This window comes from Ursus maritimus, unplaced genomic scaffold, assembly GCF_017311325.1.
Source record: "Ursus maritimus isolate PB19 unplaced genomic scaffold, ASM1731132v1 scaffold_21, whole genome shotgun sequence".
Classification (NCBI taxonomy): domain Eukaryota; kingdom Metazoa; phylum Chordata; class Mammalia; order Carnivora; family Ursidae; genus Ursus; species Ursus maritimus.
In genome coordinates, this window is record NW_024424564.1 from 18,130,492 (window position 1) to 18,145,453 (window position 14,962).

At 36.1% G+C, this 14,962-nt stretch overlaps 1 protein-coding gene across 2 annotated transcripts in view; it reads left to right on the forward strand.

Annotated features, from left to right (window-relative positions):
• Positions 1-14,962, forward strand: part of NAV3 (neuron navigator 3) — a 340,442-nt gene that overhangs the window by 303,822 nt on the left and 21,658 nt on the right. For both annotated transcript variants that reach the window (XM_008684333.2, XM_008684334.2), the window contains 6 exons: positions 384-537; positions 1,925-2,099; positions 7,416-7,513; positions 10,266-10,361; positions 10,636-10,804; positions 11,997-12,232. In XM_008684333.2, the coding sequence (XP_008682555.2) occupies positions 384-537; positions 1,925-2,099; positions 7,416-7,513; positions 10,266-10,361; positions 10,636-10,804; positions 11,997-12,232 (928 nt within the window). The remainder of the gene's footprint in view (positions 1-383; positions 538-1,924; positions 2,100-7,415; positions 7,514-10,265; positions 10,362-10,635; positions 10,805-11,996; positions 12,233-14,962) is intronic.

Genomic DNA, 14,962 nt, shown 5'->3' on the forward strand with positions numbered 1-14,962 from the left:
CATAAGCTGCAAGTGGAGATTTAAGTCCCTTGAAAAATGGTAGAATGAGATGGTGTAATGCTATGCAGCCCCATGAATATCAGCCATGAGGATATTTGGAAGATTACTTGGTATTCAGAATAACGGATCGTTTTTAAACTTCAGAAAAATAGGAGGAAAGGATTAAAGGAAAAAGACAGCTCCTGTTTTCAGTTTTGAACCCATGAATATATTACTGTTTGTAAAACTCTTTCTCCTTCTCTTTAGGTTTTGTGGCAGCTGAGAACCTCTGTAGCTGCTGGATAATAGTGCAGTTGAGCCTTAAAAGCAACACTGCTTTTCCTGATCCTCTGGCTTCCCCCCACCACCACCACCACTGATTTTTTGTTTGTTTCCTTCTTCAGGATCTGTGAATGCACAGAGGCTGAGGCAGAGATAATTCTGCAGCTGAAGAGCGAGCTCAGAGAAAAGGAATTAAAATTAACAGATATTCGACTGGAGGCCCTCAGCTCTGCTCATCATCTTGACCAGATCCGGGAAGCTATGAACCGGATGCAGGTCAGTGCCGACCTGCCAGGAGCAAAGAGGAGCGATGCAAAATACTATTTTTTTGCCACTCTTGGTTATCATAAAAACAAATCTCCCTTTTAAACTCACCGTGGAAACGCACTCTGTTTATTCAGTCTTTGCACCTCATTTCCTAATGCTGAATGGAGCATTTGTCAAAGCCAGGGTTGGAAGTGAGAGTACCGACTGGCCAGTTGCTCTCAAGGGCCATTCAAGACACTTGTACCAATGACTGGATTCACTTGAGAGCTGAGTTTGTCAAGAAACTACTATAAGCCTCGCGTCTTCACTTTCCCATGATTTACCTTTATGTTGGCTTTTTTCCCTTCTTTTGAAATGTGACTTTCCATTGCCTTTACCTATTTTCTATTGAGAGGAAAAAAAAAGTAACGAGGAAACTACAGAAATGTAACACAAGCTTTCTAAATATGAAAGTAAAAGTGATGTAGAATGCCATCTGTAAAAGTAAAGCTTTTGTATTTTGGGGAAGCATCTGAAGGCTAATTTCAGAGCCAGTCTGTGCTCAGACTAAGTTTTTGTTTTATTATTGTAAACTGGTAATCACTGGGTATCGCAGAGGACTGAAATAAGAAAAGCTCATTGCTGAGCAGATTTATCTGCCACTGTGTATATTCACCAAAAGGTTTTTGTGGTTTTTATGAGCCTAGTGCCCCCATTTTGAAGGAACAGAAACTTTTTCAGATATTAGCTGGGGTTTTGAAGTAATTTTAAATCACCTTATTTATATTGTTTCTGTTTGATTCTGGTTTTCAACTCTCCATGAGTTCAGAGTATTACAAATGGCATTATTTACCTGTAAAATTTTAACAGTACATTTAAAATGAGGAATTTTGGGATGCCTGGGTAGCTCAGTAGGTTAAGTATCTGCCTTCAGCTCAGGTCATGATCTCATGGTCCTGGGATTGAGTCCCACGTCGGACTCTCTACTCAGCGGGGAGCCTGCTTCTCCCTCTGCTGCTCCCCCTGCTTGTGCACATTCTCTCTGTCGAATAAATAAATAAAATCTTTTAAAAAATAAAATGAGAAATGTTATGAACACTTTAAATATTATTTTTGATTCAAATGGTACCAGGTCCTAGAAGACTCCTCAAATATATGGTACGTTCAAAAAATACTTAAATTCTAATGGTAAGGGCATCTACATATGTGAATACATGAATATATGCATGTTAGAGAATAGGTTAACTTTCCTTCTGTGGAGGAAATCCTGTTTTCATAATTTATATTTGTTTACTTAACATATCACCACATGTTTTATTTCATAAACCAAATAATCAACTCTGGTAAAAGCGTTGGTACCATTTTCTCACTCAAACTAGCTGCATTTTTTTTTTCATGTTTCCCGTCCTCACAACAGAATGAAATTGAAATACTGAAGGCGGAAAATGACCGGCTGAAGGCAGAAACTGGAAACACCGCCAAGCCTGCTCGTCCACCGTCGGAGTCCTCCAGCAGCACGTCCTCCTCCTCTTCACGGCAGTCGTTAGGACTTTCTCTCAACAATCTGAACATCACAGAGTCTGTTACCTCAGGTAATTTTGTGCACACATGTGCCTGAATCAAATCATGCCTATGACTTAGTGAGTGGGGAGGGGGCTGGAATTTGGAGAATCTCGCCCACCACTGTTCTCACCTTACCATCCTAAAAATGTTAGCACTCTTTTTTTTTTTTTTTAAAGATTTTATTTTTTCAACAGAGATAGAGACAGCCAGTGAGAGAGGGAACACAAGCAGGGGGAGTGGGAGGGGAAGAAGCAGTCTCACAGCAGAGGAGCCTGATGTGGGGCTCGATCCCATAACGCTGGGATCTCGCCCTGAGCCGAAGGCAGACGCTTAACCGCTGTGCCACCCAGGTGCCCCTAAAAATGTTAGCACTCTTAATTCTCGGAAATAGCCCCATTCTTCTTTTAAAAATTTCCTCTACTTTGTTCCTACTTTAAAAGAACATTCTCTGTGAAAGAGTGAAAGACTGAAGAGATAATGGTTTTCTTATCATTTTAAAAAATTACTTGTGCCTGAGAAGTACTTCCTTAATGATTACAAATACAATAAAGAAATAATGTTCTCAGTGGTGATCATTAGCATTTATGAATATAGTACTAGTAATCCCGTGCAATTTTATGGTGTTTTAAGTGTATGAAGCCCATTTAGGAGTGCATGGGGACTTCTCTGTGAATTTGACCAGATGACCTTGCATGATGTTGCCTGGAGAGAACATAATGCTATGTCGTCACCCAGGGCACAGTTCTATTACATTTGCAACAAACAAAAAGAACTCACTGGGTTTTGTTATCGTGTTCAGGGTACTGAGGATGGGACAGGGGTATAGTTTTATTTCATTGCAAATAGAATCGTCTGACATAATGTTGTCTTAGTATGTGACAAACTCTTCAGTTATAAAGTGTAACTGCTTCTATGGCAGTGAATCATTTTAGGTATAGAAGATTTAGTTTAGATTTACATGAAGATCTGTGGTAATTGCAAAGCGCAGCCACCAGATGACGCTTGGAAACCAATGATATACATATTCCTGGGTCAGTTCAGATTTCATTACACAACTATACAGTTCTTCCTGGCTGGCCTTGAATTGCCCTAAAATATAGAAGAAGAAGATGAAAAAGAGGAACAGAGACACAGCATGCTGATATTGATGAAATGGTTAATAAATCACATCTCTTCTACAACCTCAGAATTTTAACAATTCTGTCATAGCTGCTCTTCATAATGTAAAATGAGTGGCTCAAATGTGTAACTTGCTTTCTTCTTAGAAAGGACAAGTGAGGACTAAAAGGGCAAGTAGGAACTCCTTGAAATTCAAGAAAACACTGTATATCACATTTGGCAGGTTTGGGGGAAGGGAAATGAATTCTGAAAATAATCATCAAGTAAAACAAATATTAGTAGCCAAGAAGAAACAGAGAGATATAATTAAATGAACTTGTAAATCATATGGCAAATTAGAACTATGGCACTGTGAGAGTAACTTGCATGTGTAAATTGTAAGGTGTTATCACCCAGACTCTTCAAAAGATGCTAAAAAGGAAAAAACAAAAACTTAAATGTATAAATTCTGGGAGGCCTGAGCAATATCCTATATGTTGGCTTGTTGGTGATGAACCAAACGGAGAAGTGAAACAGTGTCCATAGCCAAAGGCAGTCAGTGACTTGTCCTGCCTGACTCCTAAGGGAAGACATGGGCTTGTACCTTACAGGATGGCATCGTGGCAGGATTTCATTGCTTGTTACATGATTTTGTTTGATCTCATGGAAATATAATAAGGTTTAAAGGAGGCATAGTAAATACTAAAGATAGTTTAGAAATAGAAGCCAAATAAAAATGAAACTAAAATTCATGTCCAGGAAAGGCTAAAATTCATAAAGATAAATATAAATTTAAAAAATCAAATATAGTTTCTATGTTCATCAGGCTGAAAATACTGATGTCCATGATTCAGAATTTGGGGCACATTTTTTTGAGGGGGGTTCAAAAATGTACTTTTTATTACTCATTTTATTATTTATTTGTAATTCAATATTACTTTATTTCCTTAATTATTTTTCATTAGTGATAATTATATCTGAACTAACAAATCACATAACTAGGATACTGTTTTCACTGTCTTCACTCTTGTTTACAGGGTTCAAAATTAGAAATTGGAAGTGCCTTTACATTGGGGTTTTTTAGCAAAAGACTTTCTAGGGTTCATGATTAATTTTTTTAAAAAGATGAGAAGTAGGCAGGAGAGTGGATAATTGACAAGTGCTTGGTTCCTGAAATAACTACTGCATATTCCATACATCCAGTAAAGACAGAAGTTTGAAAAGCCTTCATTTTTTTGGTCAGAATTTTAGTTGATAGTAACCAGAATGGCAGATCTTTTTATTCTTCCTTCAGAATATTGACAGAAGACCATAACTGATTTTCCGTAAAACAACAACAACAACAACAAAAAAGAAAAAAAAAAACAACCCATACACAGAAAACCCTTACCTCAAATTTGCTGTTTCTCATTTTTTCTTGGAGTTGTTTCTTCAGGTGATCATCTTATCAATATTTTGGGAAAAGGGAGAGACACAGAGTGAGTCATGATGTGCTCCTCCCCCCACCGTGAAGAGAGGGAGTTACAATAAACACATGGTGAAAGGGGATAATGGTTAGAACAGCTGACCCTGTTAAACACTGAGGATAAAGTGCTATAAAAAGCATAATCTCTGATGGTCTCAGTCACCCTATTAAGTAGGTGCTGTTTGAGCCCCATTTTACAGATGAAAAAACCAAGACTGAGGAAAGAGACGATAATAATTTGTTCAAGATTATGTGTCTAGTAGGGGCGCCTGGGTGGCACAGCGGTTAAGCGTCTGCCTTCGGCTCAGGGCGTGATCCCGGCGTTACGGGATCGAGCCCCACGTCAGGCTTCTCCACTAGGAGCCTGCTTCTTCCTCTCCCACTCCCCCTGCTTGTGTTCCCTCTCTCGCTGTCTGTCTCTCTCTCTGTCAAATAAATAAATAAAATCTTAACAAAAAAAAAAAAAAAAGATTATGTGTCTAGTAGGAGGCAGAGCTAATATCTGAACCCAGCGGTCTATATGAACACAGTGCCTGACTGACCTTTTTGCTATTATATTCATTTTGCTTTAAGTAGCCACGTATGAGAAGCTGAGGACAGTTGTTCATTTGTTTACTGGTAAATTTTTACTTCACTGCTGTCAGGAAAAATTCTGTATTTTAAGCACAGTTTTTAAAAGTAAGCATAACATGAAATGAATAGCATGTTCCAAAGCAAATCTGAGCAGAGAAGTAGATCAGAAATCAGATTAAACACCTTGTTGTGGAGTACTAGGCCTCTCACGATTGGCCCTTATCCACCTCAACTACTTTCCCCGCCCCCCAACTTGATCTCCACACCCCTGCCACCCAGAGCATTTGTCTGAGCCTTGAACACACCTAGCTCTTTCATCAAGGCTTTTGCATTGGTTCTTGTTTTCTGGACCCCTTTTCCTAGGTCTTTATTTGCTGGTCTTATCTCCAAACAGCACCTCCTCAAGGAAGCCTTCCAAGATGATCTCTCCATGTAGAGATGCCTCCCTTTGGTTACTGTTTCACTGCTTCATGACCATTATTTCTTGCACTTAACACATTCTGAAATTACCCTGTTGAGAATGTATACTCCAAAGGGGCAAGAAATGCATTTGCTTCTCTCACCTTGGTATTCATTCCTAATGCCCAGCACAGTTCCTGGTATCATTTAGGTTTAATAAATATTTTTGAATATTTGTAAACATTTATAACTGATTCAACAAAGCACTAAAGAGACAATTTGGTCACAGCCTACCGGAAATTCAGATGTAGGCAGCCTACAGTAAGCCACTCTAAACTTCTGGGGCGCCTGGGTGGCTCAGTTGGTTAAGTGACTGCCTTCGGCTTGGGTCGTGATCCTGGAGACCCCGGGTCGCGTCCTGCATCAGGCTACCTGCTCAGCACGACGTCTGCTTCTCCCTCTGACCCTCCCCTGTCTCATGCTTTCTCTCTCTCATTCTCTCTCAAATTAAAAAAAAATCTTTAAACCTCTAAGAAAAAGAGCAAGAGGATTAAAATGACACTTGGCGAAGAGGTTTATTTTTGACTGAGATAAGCAACAAGATGAGAGATTGTGAGCATATTAATCTGGTAAAATAATTAAATGTCTAGTAAGGAGATTATCTTTGAGGACTTAAAAATTTCTAGCAAAAATATCCATATTCCTCATATTTTGTTGATCTTTGTTACGGTCTTAGGGCATTTTTTTTTTTTTTACTCCTTTCTTTGTGGAATTGCATATTCTTAATTATTAAGGCAATAGGACCATTCTGTTTTCAGAAGCTGTTAGATTAAATTATCATTTCTCTGATAGAACACACATAAGCCGTTATCCCTATAAATTTATAGTCAGAGTAATTGAGGTCCCTCGTCACCAGACACATGTGCTCTTTAGCACGTAACTGAGTTTCTTTTGTCCACAGAGCACCATATTCATATTAACCATGGCTCTATAATAACATTATTGTCAAAGGAAAACATATGTGGGAGAGTTGACGTTAATATTTATCCAAATTGTGCATTAATCTCATATAATATATTTTGAAAATTAATCTTTAATTCCATTTAAAGGCTGGTGCTTTGAAGGTTAGCTAGCTTTACCATGCTTCTGTAAGTCTTAGCTGATTACTAGAAATACTATTTTGGTTTTAAAACTAGAAGCATAAAGGGTACAGGAGAATGATAATTAATGTACTTCTGTAGGGAAGTATAATGCTGTGGTTGAAATTCAATAACAGTACCTAATAATTATAAATATAATATAAGCAGTAATATAGCTGGATATGTGCCAAATGCTTGAAAATAATTTCAGTTGACAGCCAATCTCAGCACCTTAGCATTCATAAATTACATGGGTATGGAGCTTGGATATTTTAGGGTGGATAGAAAAATCAAATTGCTTTTCCGTTTGTCACAGTTACAATGGTAACTGAATATTACTCAGGTATTCCTCAGTCCTGGGTATAATAGAAAAACAAACCCCTTATTTCCTCATCTGAAGGCAATGGCCCAGTATGTGGATGCAGATCCATGAAGGCAGAAATAAATTCTTCGACTGAGACTTCAGTCCATGCACACTAATTCATCTTCTTGAAAGCTGAGATTTTTCAAACCAGTTAGGCTAGAATGGGAAACAAAAAGGCCAAATATTCCCACTGGAAGATATAAAACTATGAGGGAGAAAACAATGACAAAAAACAATTCCAAACTAATGTGACTCTATTGTGGTGTATGTGTATGTGTGTATGTTTACTTCTTTGAAAATTTGGTAGATATTTTGCTAGATGATCCTGGTGATACAACTGGACACAAAGATGGCCGCAGTGTGAAAATTATAGTCTCCATAAGCAAGGGCTACGGCCGAGCAAAGGTATGTTCTTAATCTTAAATCCTTTATTACTAAAGCATGAGCATGAATCAAATGTATTTTATATTTGAATATTTGTCCTGGTAAATATACTATCAGCAGTGTGTGTCTTGGCATTGGCTTAATATGTTATAAAAGCATGAAAGTTAGGGACTCAAAAGAAATGACACCATCCTATAGATAGAAATGTGTCTCAGTACATCATTCTCTTTCACTGAAGACAGTATTGGTTGTCAACCATTCTCATTTCTATAACTTCAAAAAAGAAACATTGCTTCCTTTGACATCAACATCTTGTCTAACATGCCTTTGGTGTCACCTATAAAATACAGGTGATATTTATAATGTGTACACATGTTACTAGAGCTGTCAATGTAGTCGTTGTACAAAGAGGAGACTATAAGCTATATGAATATGCTAGACACTGGAAAGATACGTTTACTGAACTTAGTATGATTACAATTCTATTGATGCTACTTGTGTGTATCATTTGTAAGCAAAGTCTAAGCTGATAAGGAAAGTATTTTAACTTTTCTGAAATCAAGTGCTGCTATCAAATCATGACTCAAGACCTTTTTTTAAAACTAAAACTATTATTTCAAGCTGGATTTGTACTTGAGTGGCCAAGGATACAAATTTGTAAGTCTCTGAATTTTTTTCCTATCAAACAGAAAAACAAAAACTCCTTCGGAACTTTAAAATAATTGAAGTATTGAAGTTTGAAAAGTAAGCACTTGTGAATTTTTACACTGAGCAAATATTCAAAGAATTCCAATGCCATAAACCTTCTGCTTGAGCTGCAGATTTGTGCCTGATTTTCCCAAGTGGGTCTTCATGCAAAAGACTATAATAGTCTCAGTGAAGCTTAAACTATTTCTCATTTAAAAGCAGCTACTTAGAAAGGATTGTATGAGCATTCATTTTGACTGGGTTACAATAATACTGGAAAACAAGTTTTCTTTTTAAAAATAATTCTAAAAAGCAATGTTTTTGAACATTGAAAGTAGTTATCTTAGCCTTCTTGGGCTGTCATAACAAAATACTATAGATTGGGTGCTTAACCATCAAAAATTTATTTTATCACAATTGTGAAGCCCAATGTCAAAGTACTGGCTGATTTGGTTCCTAGTGGGAAGTCTCTCATTGCACTGTAGATAGCCACCTTCTTGATACTGTCTTCACATGTCCTTTCCAAAGTATTGTATACTTGGAGAGAGAGAGAGATGGATGTCTCTCTCTCCTTCCCTGCATATAAGTCACTAATCCCACCATGAGAGCCCCATTCTACTGACCTAATCTAATTTCCTCCTAAAGGCTCCATTTCCAAAAATCATCACATTAAGGGTTATGGCTCTAACATATGGATTTTGGGGAGACATAAACATTCAGTCCTTAAGAATACTAAAAAAAAAAAAATCGCAATGGTTTGCTGTGAACTTCTTAACTTTTTCTGAAAAAGTTATTGGCTTCTAACTTGGATTATATCTAAATGATGGTAATAATCATTTACCCTTATAGAGGTAAATGTCACCGATGAAAAAAATCGAGGCTCTGAGGTGGCTAAATGACTTACCTAAAATCACATTTTTAAATTAAGTGGTAGATATTCTGTGTTGTAGAATCCATATCTGCTAATATTTGACTCAGTTATTATTCTGTCACCTCTTAAGGATGAATGCAGTTGGCGACAAGAATCAGGATTGTAACATATCAACTAGCTAATTATATCTACTGGCATCATGATCACTATGTTATGTAACCATTTCCAGTCATCCTAAAAGAGGCTCCACTTAGACTATAAATCTTGAATTGTTTATTTGTCCAATGTATGTACGAAGTCCTCAAAATCCCATCCTACAACAAAATTATAATAAATTTAGGACCACTCTTTGTACTGAAAAGGGATTCTTTGCTTGATAAAATGAGTCCTGTGGGATTTCCTGACATGCTCTTTTAGTGAATTTTCTAATAAATTCAAAATGGGAACTGTTTTGTAAATTCGTGAATGCTGTGCTACTGTGGATAACACATTTTTAAAAGATGGATTAGACTTTAGGGGTTTCTGGGTGGCACAGTCAGTTGTGTTCCTCTTGGTTTCTGCTTACTTTGTGATCTCAGGGTCATGAGATTGAGCCCCACTTCGGGCTCTGCACTCAGTGGAAAGTCTGCTTGAGAGTCTCTCTCTCCCTCTCCTTCTGCCCCCCGCCTCACGTGCTCTCTCTCTGTCTCTCTAAAATAGATAAAATAAATCTTAAAAAAGAAAGATTCGGTTTTAGATATAATCTAAATTAACAAATAAAAAAGCTGAATTTTAGGCTTAGCATAGAGAGGATCACAAAATGAGTAAGATGAAGTTCTAGGGCTCATATGAAATAGTTCTCTTCCATTTCTGTCCCCATTTCCCTTCTACCAAACTGCTTCTCTTCCAGAATGGACCCACCGCATTAAAGCAAAAGACTATTTTCCCTACTACCGAACTGGTCATAAATCAGTTTTCTATACAATTCCACTTCTTCTCATATCTCTCTTTCATGTTGTTGCTATTGATGTTACTTTGTTTATTTGTTTAGTTAGTTTGTTAGGATATGTTTTATTTTATATAATATACTGTATGTGTCTATTACAATAAAACCCATTGGCTTAATAAACATTTTAGTCTTAATTATTAGTACATTAGTATGTTGTAGTAGAAAATGTAGTAATAAAACAAGACATCTAATTGGGTTTTATCATGTTTTATTCTATTCTTATTTAGGATCAGAAGTCTCAGGCATATTTGATCGGATCCATTGGCGTTAGTGGGAAAACCAAGTGGGATGTCTTAGATGGTGTAATTAGACGTCTCTTTAAGGTAAGTTGTGCAAGATACCCCAATACTAATTTTTGAATATGTTTTATCTTAGGTGCTTTCCTTAGCTTTAATAATGTAGACATATCTGCTTTTCCTCGCCTCCATTTCAAGTAGTAAAGAAAGCTTTCTCTCTTTGTGCTGTGTGATATTAATAATTCTTTTATTACCCATTCCAAAATTCTTGACAGCTAGCTTCATACCCCCATGAGCTTTGTATTTGTTGTAGATGAGTTGAATCTCTGTTTTGACTTCCTTTTTGTATGTATCATTTTAGGAATATGTGTTCCGAATCGATACATCCACTAGCCTTGGTCTGAGCTCTGACTGCATTGCTAGCTATTGTATAGGAGATTTAATTAGATCCCATAGCCTAGAAGTGCCTGAACTGCTACCTTGTGGATACCTTGTTGGAGATAATAACATCATTACTGTGAACCTGAAAGGTAAAAACAAAAATGAAAATAAAAACATAATGGTATTTTTTTAACCAACATTTTTTTTTTCTTTCGTCCATCCGTCCTTCCTTCCTTCCTCTCTTTCTTTCTCATTTCAGTTCCAATTTTCATATTTGAAAACTGTGTTAACTACATTGATAGTTTTAGTATGAAATGGGACATATTTATTTTTAAAACACTAAAATCTTACTAAAAACACTAAAATTCAAGTAAACGAAATTCTTTGACTTCTGGGATGTGAAACCTGGAATGTAATTTTGAAGATTCTCCAAGACTCAAGGAAGGGAATGTGATTTAGGGAATTACAAATTTCTAGGTTTTCTCCATTATCATCTTTCATTTAGGGAAGACTCAAAGAATTCCTTGCCTATCCCAAAGTAATATATTCATCACTGTATCTGATTTTAAAATATGTGTACTTAATAAATACCCACTGGGAATAGAGAAGAGATGTTAAGAATTGAGGCTAAGAAATTCTGTTTGCTTTGGATGATATGATTAATTATAGGCTAATGGAATGTCAAAAGTATACTTGTTCCATAATTCCTTGTTCATATATGTTAAAGAGTCAGAGCACATCTATATAGACGGGATTAATAGAGGAATTTGCCAACATTTGATTTTGTGATTAAGGTGCGTAGGTTAGTAAAAGGAGATACTGTTGCTTTGCCTCTTAATTCCTTGCCAAATATCACAATTTTTATTCTCCAAAAGCTTAAGTGGTTGTACAGCTGGGGTTTGCAATGAGAGATAAAAGAGAATGAAGAGAAGGAGAAAATAGGAAGAAAATGGAAGAACACACACGTATATTTAAATATTTACATTTATTCTTAACAAAACTGCCACCTTCAAAGGGAAGGAAGATATTATAATAGAATTTATAGTAATTCTTCCATTTCTCCCTGGAAACATAAGTGGTAAACCTGAACTAGACAGTGGAGGGAAGTCTGTACAAAAGGAAACAGCTTACTTTCATTTCATGTTCACTCTGCCTTATTACTAATGTTTTTTTGTCTTAAAATGGCAACACGTGGTTGTGAGATAGAAATATCAAGGAAAACATTTTACAAGGCTTGCATCCTTATGACTAATAAAACTCTGTTGTCGGTTAACGCTATATTTTAAATTCCAGCTTCTGTAGAACAATAAGGCGTGTTCTTCCCTTTGTTTCTTCCTTCAGGGGTAGAAGAAAACAGTGTGGACAGTTTTGTTTTTGATACACTGATTCCTAAACCAATTACCCAAAGGTACTTTAACTTGTTGATGGAGCATCACAGAATTATACTCTCAGGACCTAGTGGTACTGGAAAGACCTATTTAGCAAACAAACTTGCTGAATATGTAATAACCAAATCTGGGAGGAAAAAAACAGAGGATGCAATTGCTACTTTCAATGTGGACCACAAGTCAAGTAAGGTAAGTCACAAACTCCTAAGAGAACTGTTGCTATTTATCCGTAAGTGTTTTAAGCAATTAAGCGATAAGATGGTGTGAAACCCATTTTCAACATGGAAACATACCAACTCTTTGACTAAAACTAAAATCTGGTGGATGACTAAACCCTGTTTCATGAATTTAAGCAAGACTGCTATTCAGTAACATTCAGTTATCAGGTACTTCGCAAGCATTGGGAATATACAGAAGAAAATGACGGTCTCTATTGTCTGATTTCTCTTAGACATCCATTTGGAAAGTGTTGGAGTAGAAAAAGATCCATGCAAAGTTCTGTAGAAGCAAGAGGGGAAAATATAACTCTTCCTGGAAGAATTAGAGCTTTATAAAAAATTAATACTTGACCTGGCCTTAAAAAAATAGGTGGGAATTAACTGGGGTGTTACAGCAATGGGGATGTGGGTATGATTAGAATAGTCTAGGCAGAAATTCTGGGAGTAGCAATTTGCTTACATTTTATTTCTATAGGATTTCTGCTTAGGAACCTTAGGAAATTGAACCATATTTCATTTTGCCGTCAACTAGGGTCTAATGTACCATAATACTCAGCTTGAACACTCTCAGCTATTAAATAGGCATGAGGGGGCTATAAAACCTAGCCAGTACTTTAATATATTATGAGTAAAAACAAAGAATCCTAAAAAGAAAATAGTTAATGCCTAACATATTCCTAACACTAGAATATTTTTGCCTATAAGTACTCATTACATTCTCAATCAAGTGAAACTAAGCTTCTCTTAGGAAACTGTGTCTGTTATGTGCAATACCTTGATGGAATCCACAGGATACTGGGTCATGTTATTTTTCCAACGATAACCTGGTTAGATGATCTAAACTGACCCAGTCTCTCTGAAACTTCAGGCCTACAAATTTTCAGAAATAAATGCAAGTCACAAAATTTAGATTGGATTATTGAAATAAAACAGACATATAGTTTAGTGAACAAAGCATTCTTGATATTATGAACAATAATATGCCAAAAAACTGGACAACCTAAGAGAAATGGGAAAGCTTTTAGAAACATACAACTTACCATGACTGAATCAGGAAGAAATAGAAAATCTGAATAGACCAATTACTAGTAAGGAGATTGAATCAGTAATCAAAAATCTCCCAAAGAAGAAAAGCTCAGGACCAGATAGCTTCACTGGTGAATTTTGTTCAGCATTTAAAGAATTAATACCAATCCTTCTCAAACTCTTCCAAAAATTTGAAGATGAAGGGACACCAAAACTCATGAGGCCAGCATCATCCTGATACCAAAACTAGAAAATGATACCACTAGAAAAGAAAACTATTAGCAGTATCCCAGATGAATATAGATGTACAAGTTTTCAATAAAAGTACAGCAAATCAAATTCAGCAGTACATTAAAAGGATTATTCACCATGATCAAGTGGGATGTATCCCTAGGATACAAAGATAGTTCAACATATAGAAATTAATCAATGTGATATAATACATTAATAGAATGGAAGAAAACAAATCATATAATCATCTCAATAGATGCAGAATACATCATTCATGATGAAAACTTAACACATTAGGTATAGAAGGAACATATCTTAACAAAGGCCATATATGACAAGCCCACAGCTAACATCATAGTGGTAAATGTTGGTAGCTTTTCCTTTAAGATCAAGAACAAGACAAAGATGCTACTCTCATCACTTTTATTCAACGTAGTACTAGAATCAGGTGACAGAGAAGAAGGAGGAGTGGGGGGGGGAGTATCAGAATTGGAAAGGAAGAAGTAAAATTCTCTATATGCAGATGACATGATTTTATATATAGAAAATCCTAAAGACTCCACAAAAAAACTATTAGATCTAGTTAATGAATTTAGTGAAGTTGCAAGATATAAAATTAATATACAGAAATCAGTTGTGTTTCTATACACTAAAATGGATTTTCTGAAAAAGAAGAATAAAGAAGTTGATCTCAATAATAGCATCAAAAACAGGGGCGCCTGGGTGGCACAGCAGTTAACCATCTGCCTTCGGCTCAGGGCGTGATCCCGGCGTTCCGGGATCAAGCCCCACATCAGGCTTCTCTGCTAGAGGCCTGCTTCTTCCTCTCCCACTCCCCCTGCTTGTGTTCCCTCTCTCACTGGCTGTCTCTATCTCTGTCGAATAAATAAATAAAATCTTTAAAAATAATAATAAAATAATAAAATAAAAAATAATAAAAAAATAAAATCTTTAAAAAAATAATAGCATCAAAAACAATAAAATACTCAGAAATAAATTTAACTAAAGAGATAAAAGATCTCTACACTGAGAACTATAATACATTGATGAAACAAACTGAAGAAGACAGAAATAAATAGATAGTTATCTCGTGTTCATGGCTTGGAAGAATTAATATTATTAAAATGTCAATACTAACAAAAGCTATCTATAGATTCAATGCAATCCCTATCAAAATTCCAATGGCATTTCTTATAGAAGTAAAAATAAAAATACTTGTAAAATGTATATGGAACCATGAGAGACTCTGAATAGCCAAAGAAATCTTGAGAAAGAAGAACAAAGCAGGAGACATCACACTTCCTAATTTCAACTATACTATAAAGGTATAGTCATCAAAACAGTATGGTGTTGGAATGACAACAGACACGTAGAATTGGCAGACATGATGAAACAGAATCAAAAGCCTGGAAATAAACCCAAGCCTATACCATCAACTAATATT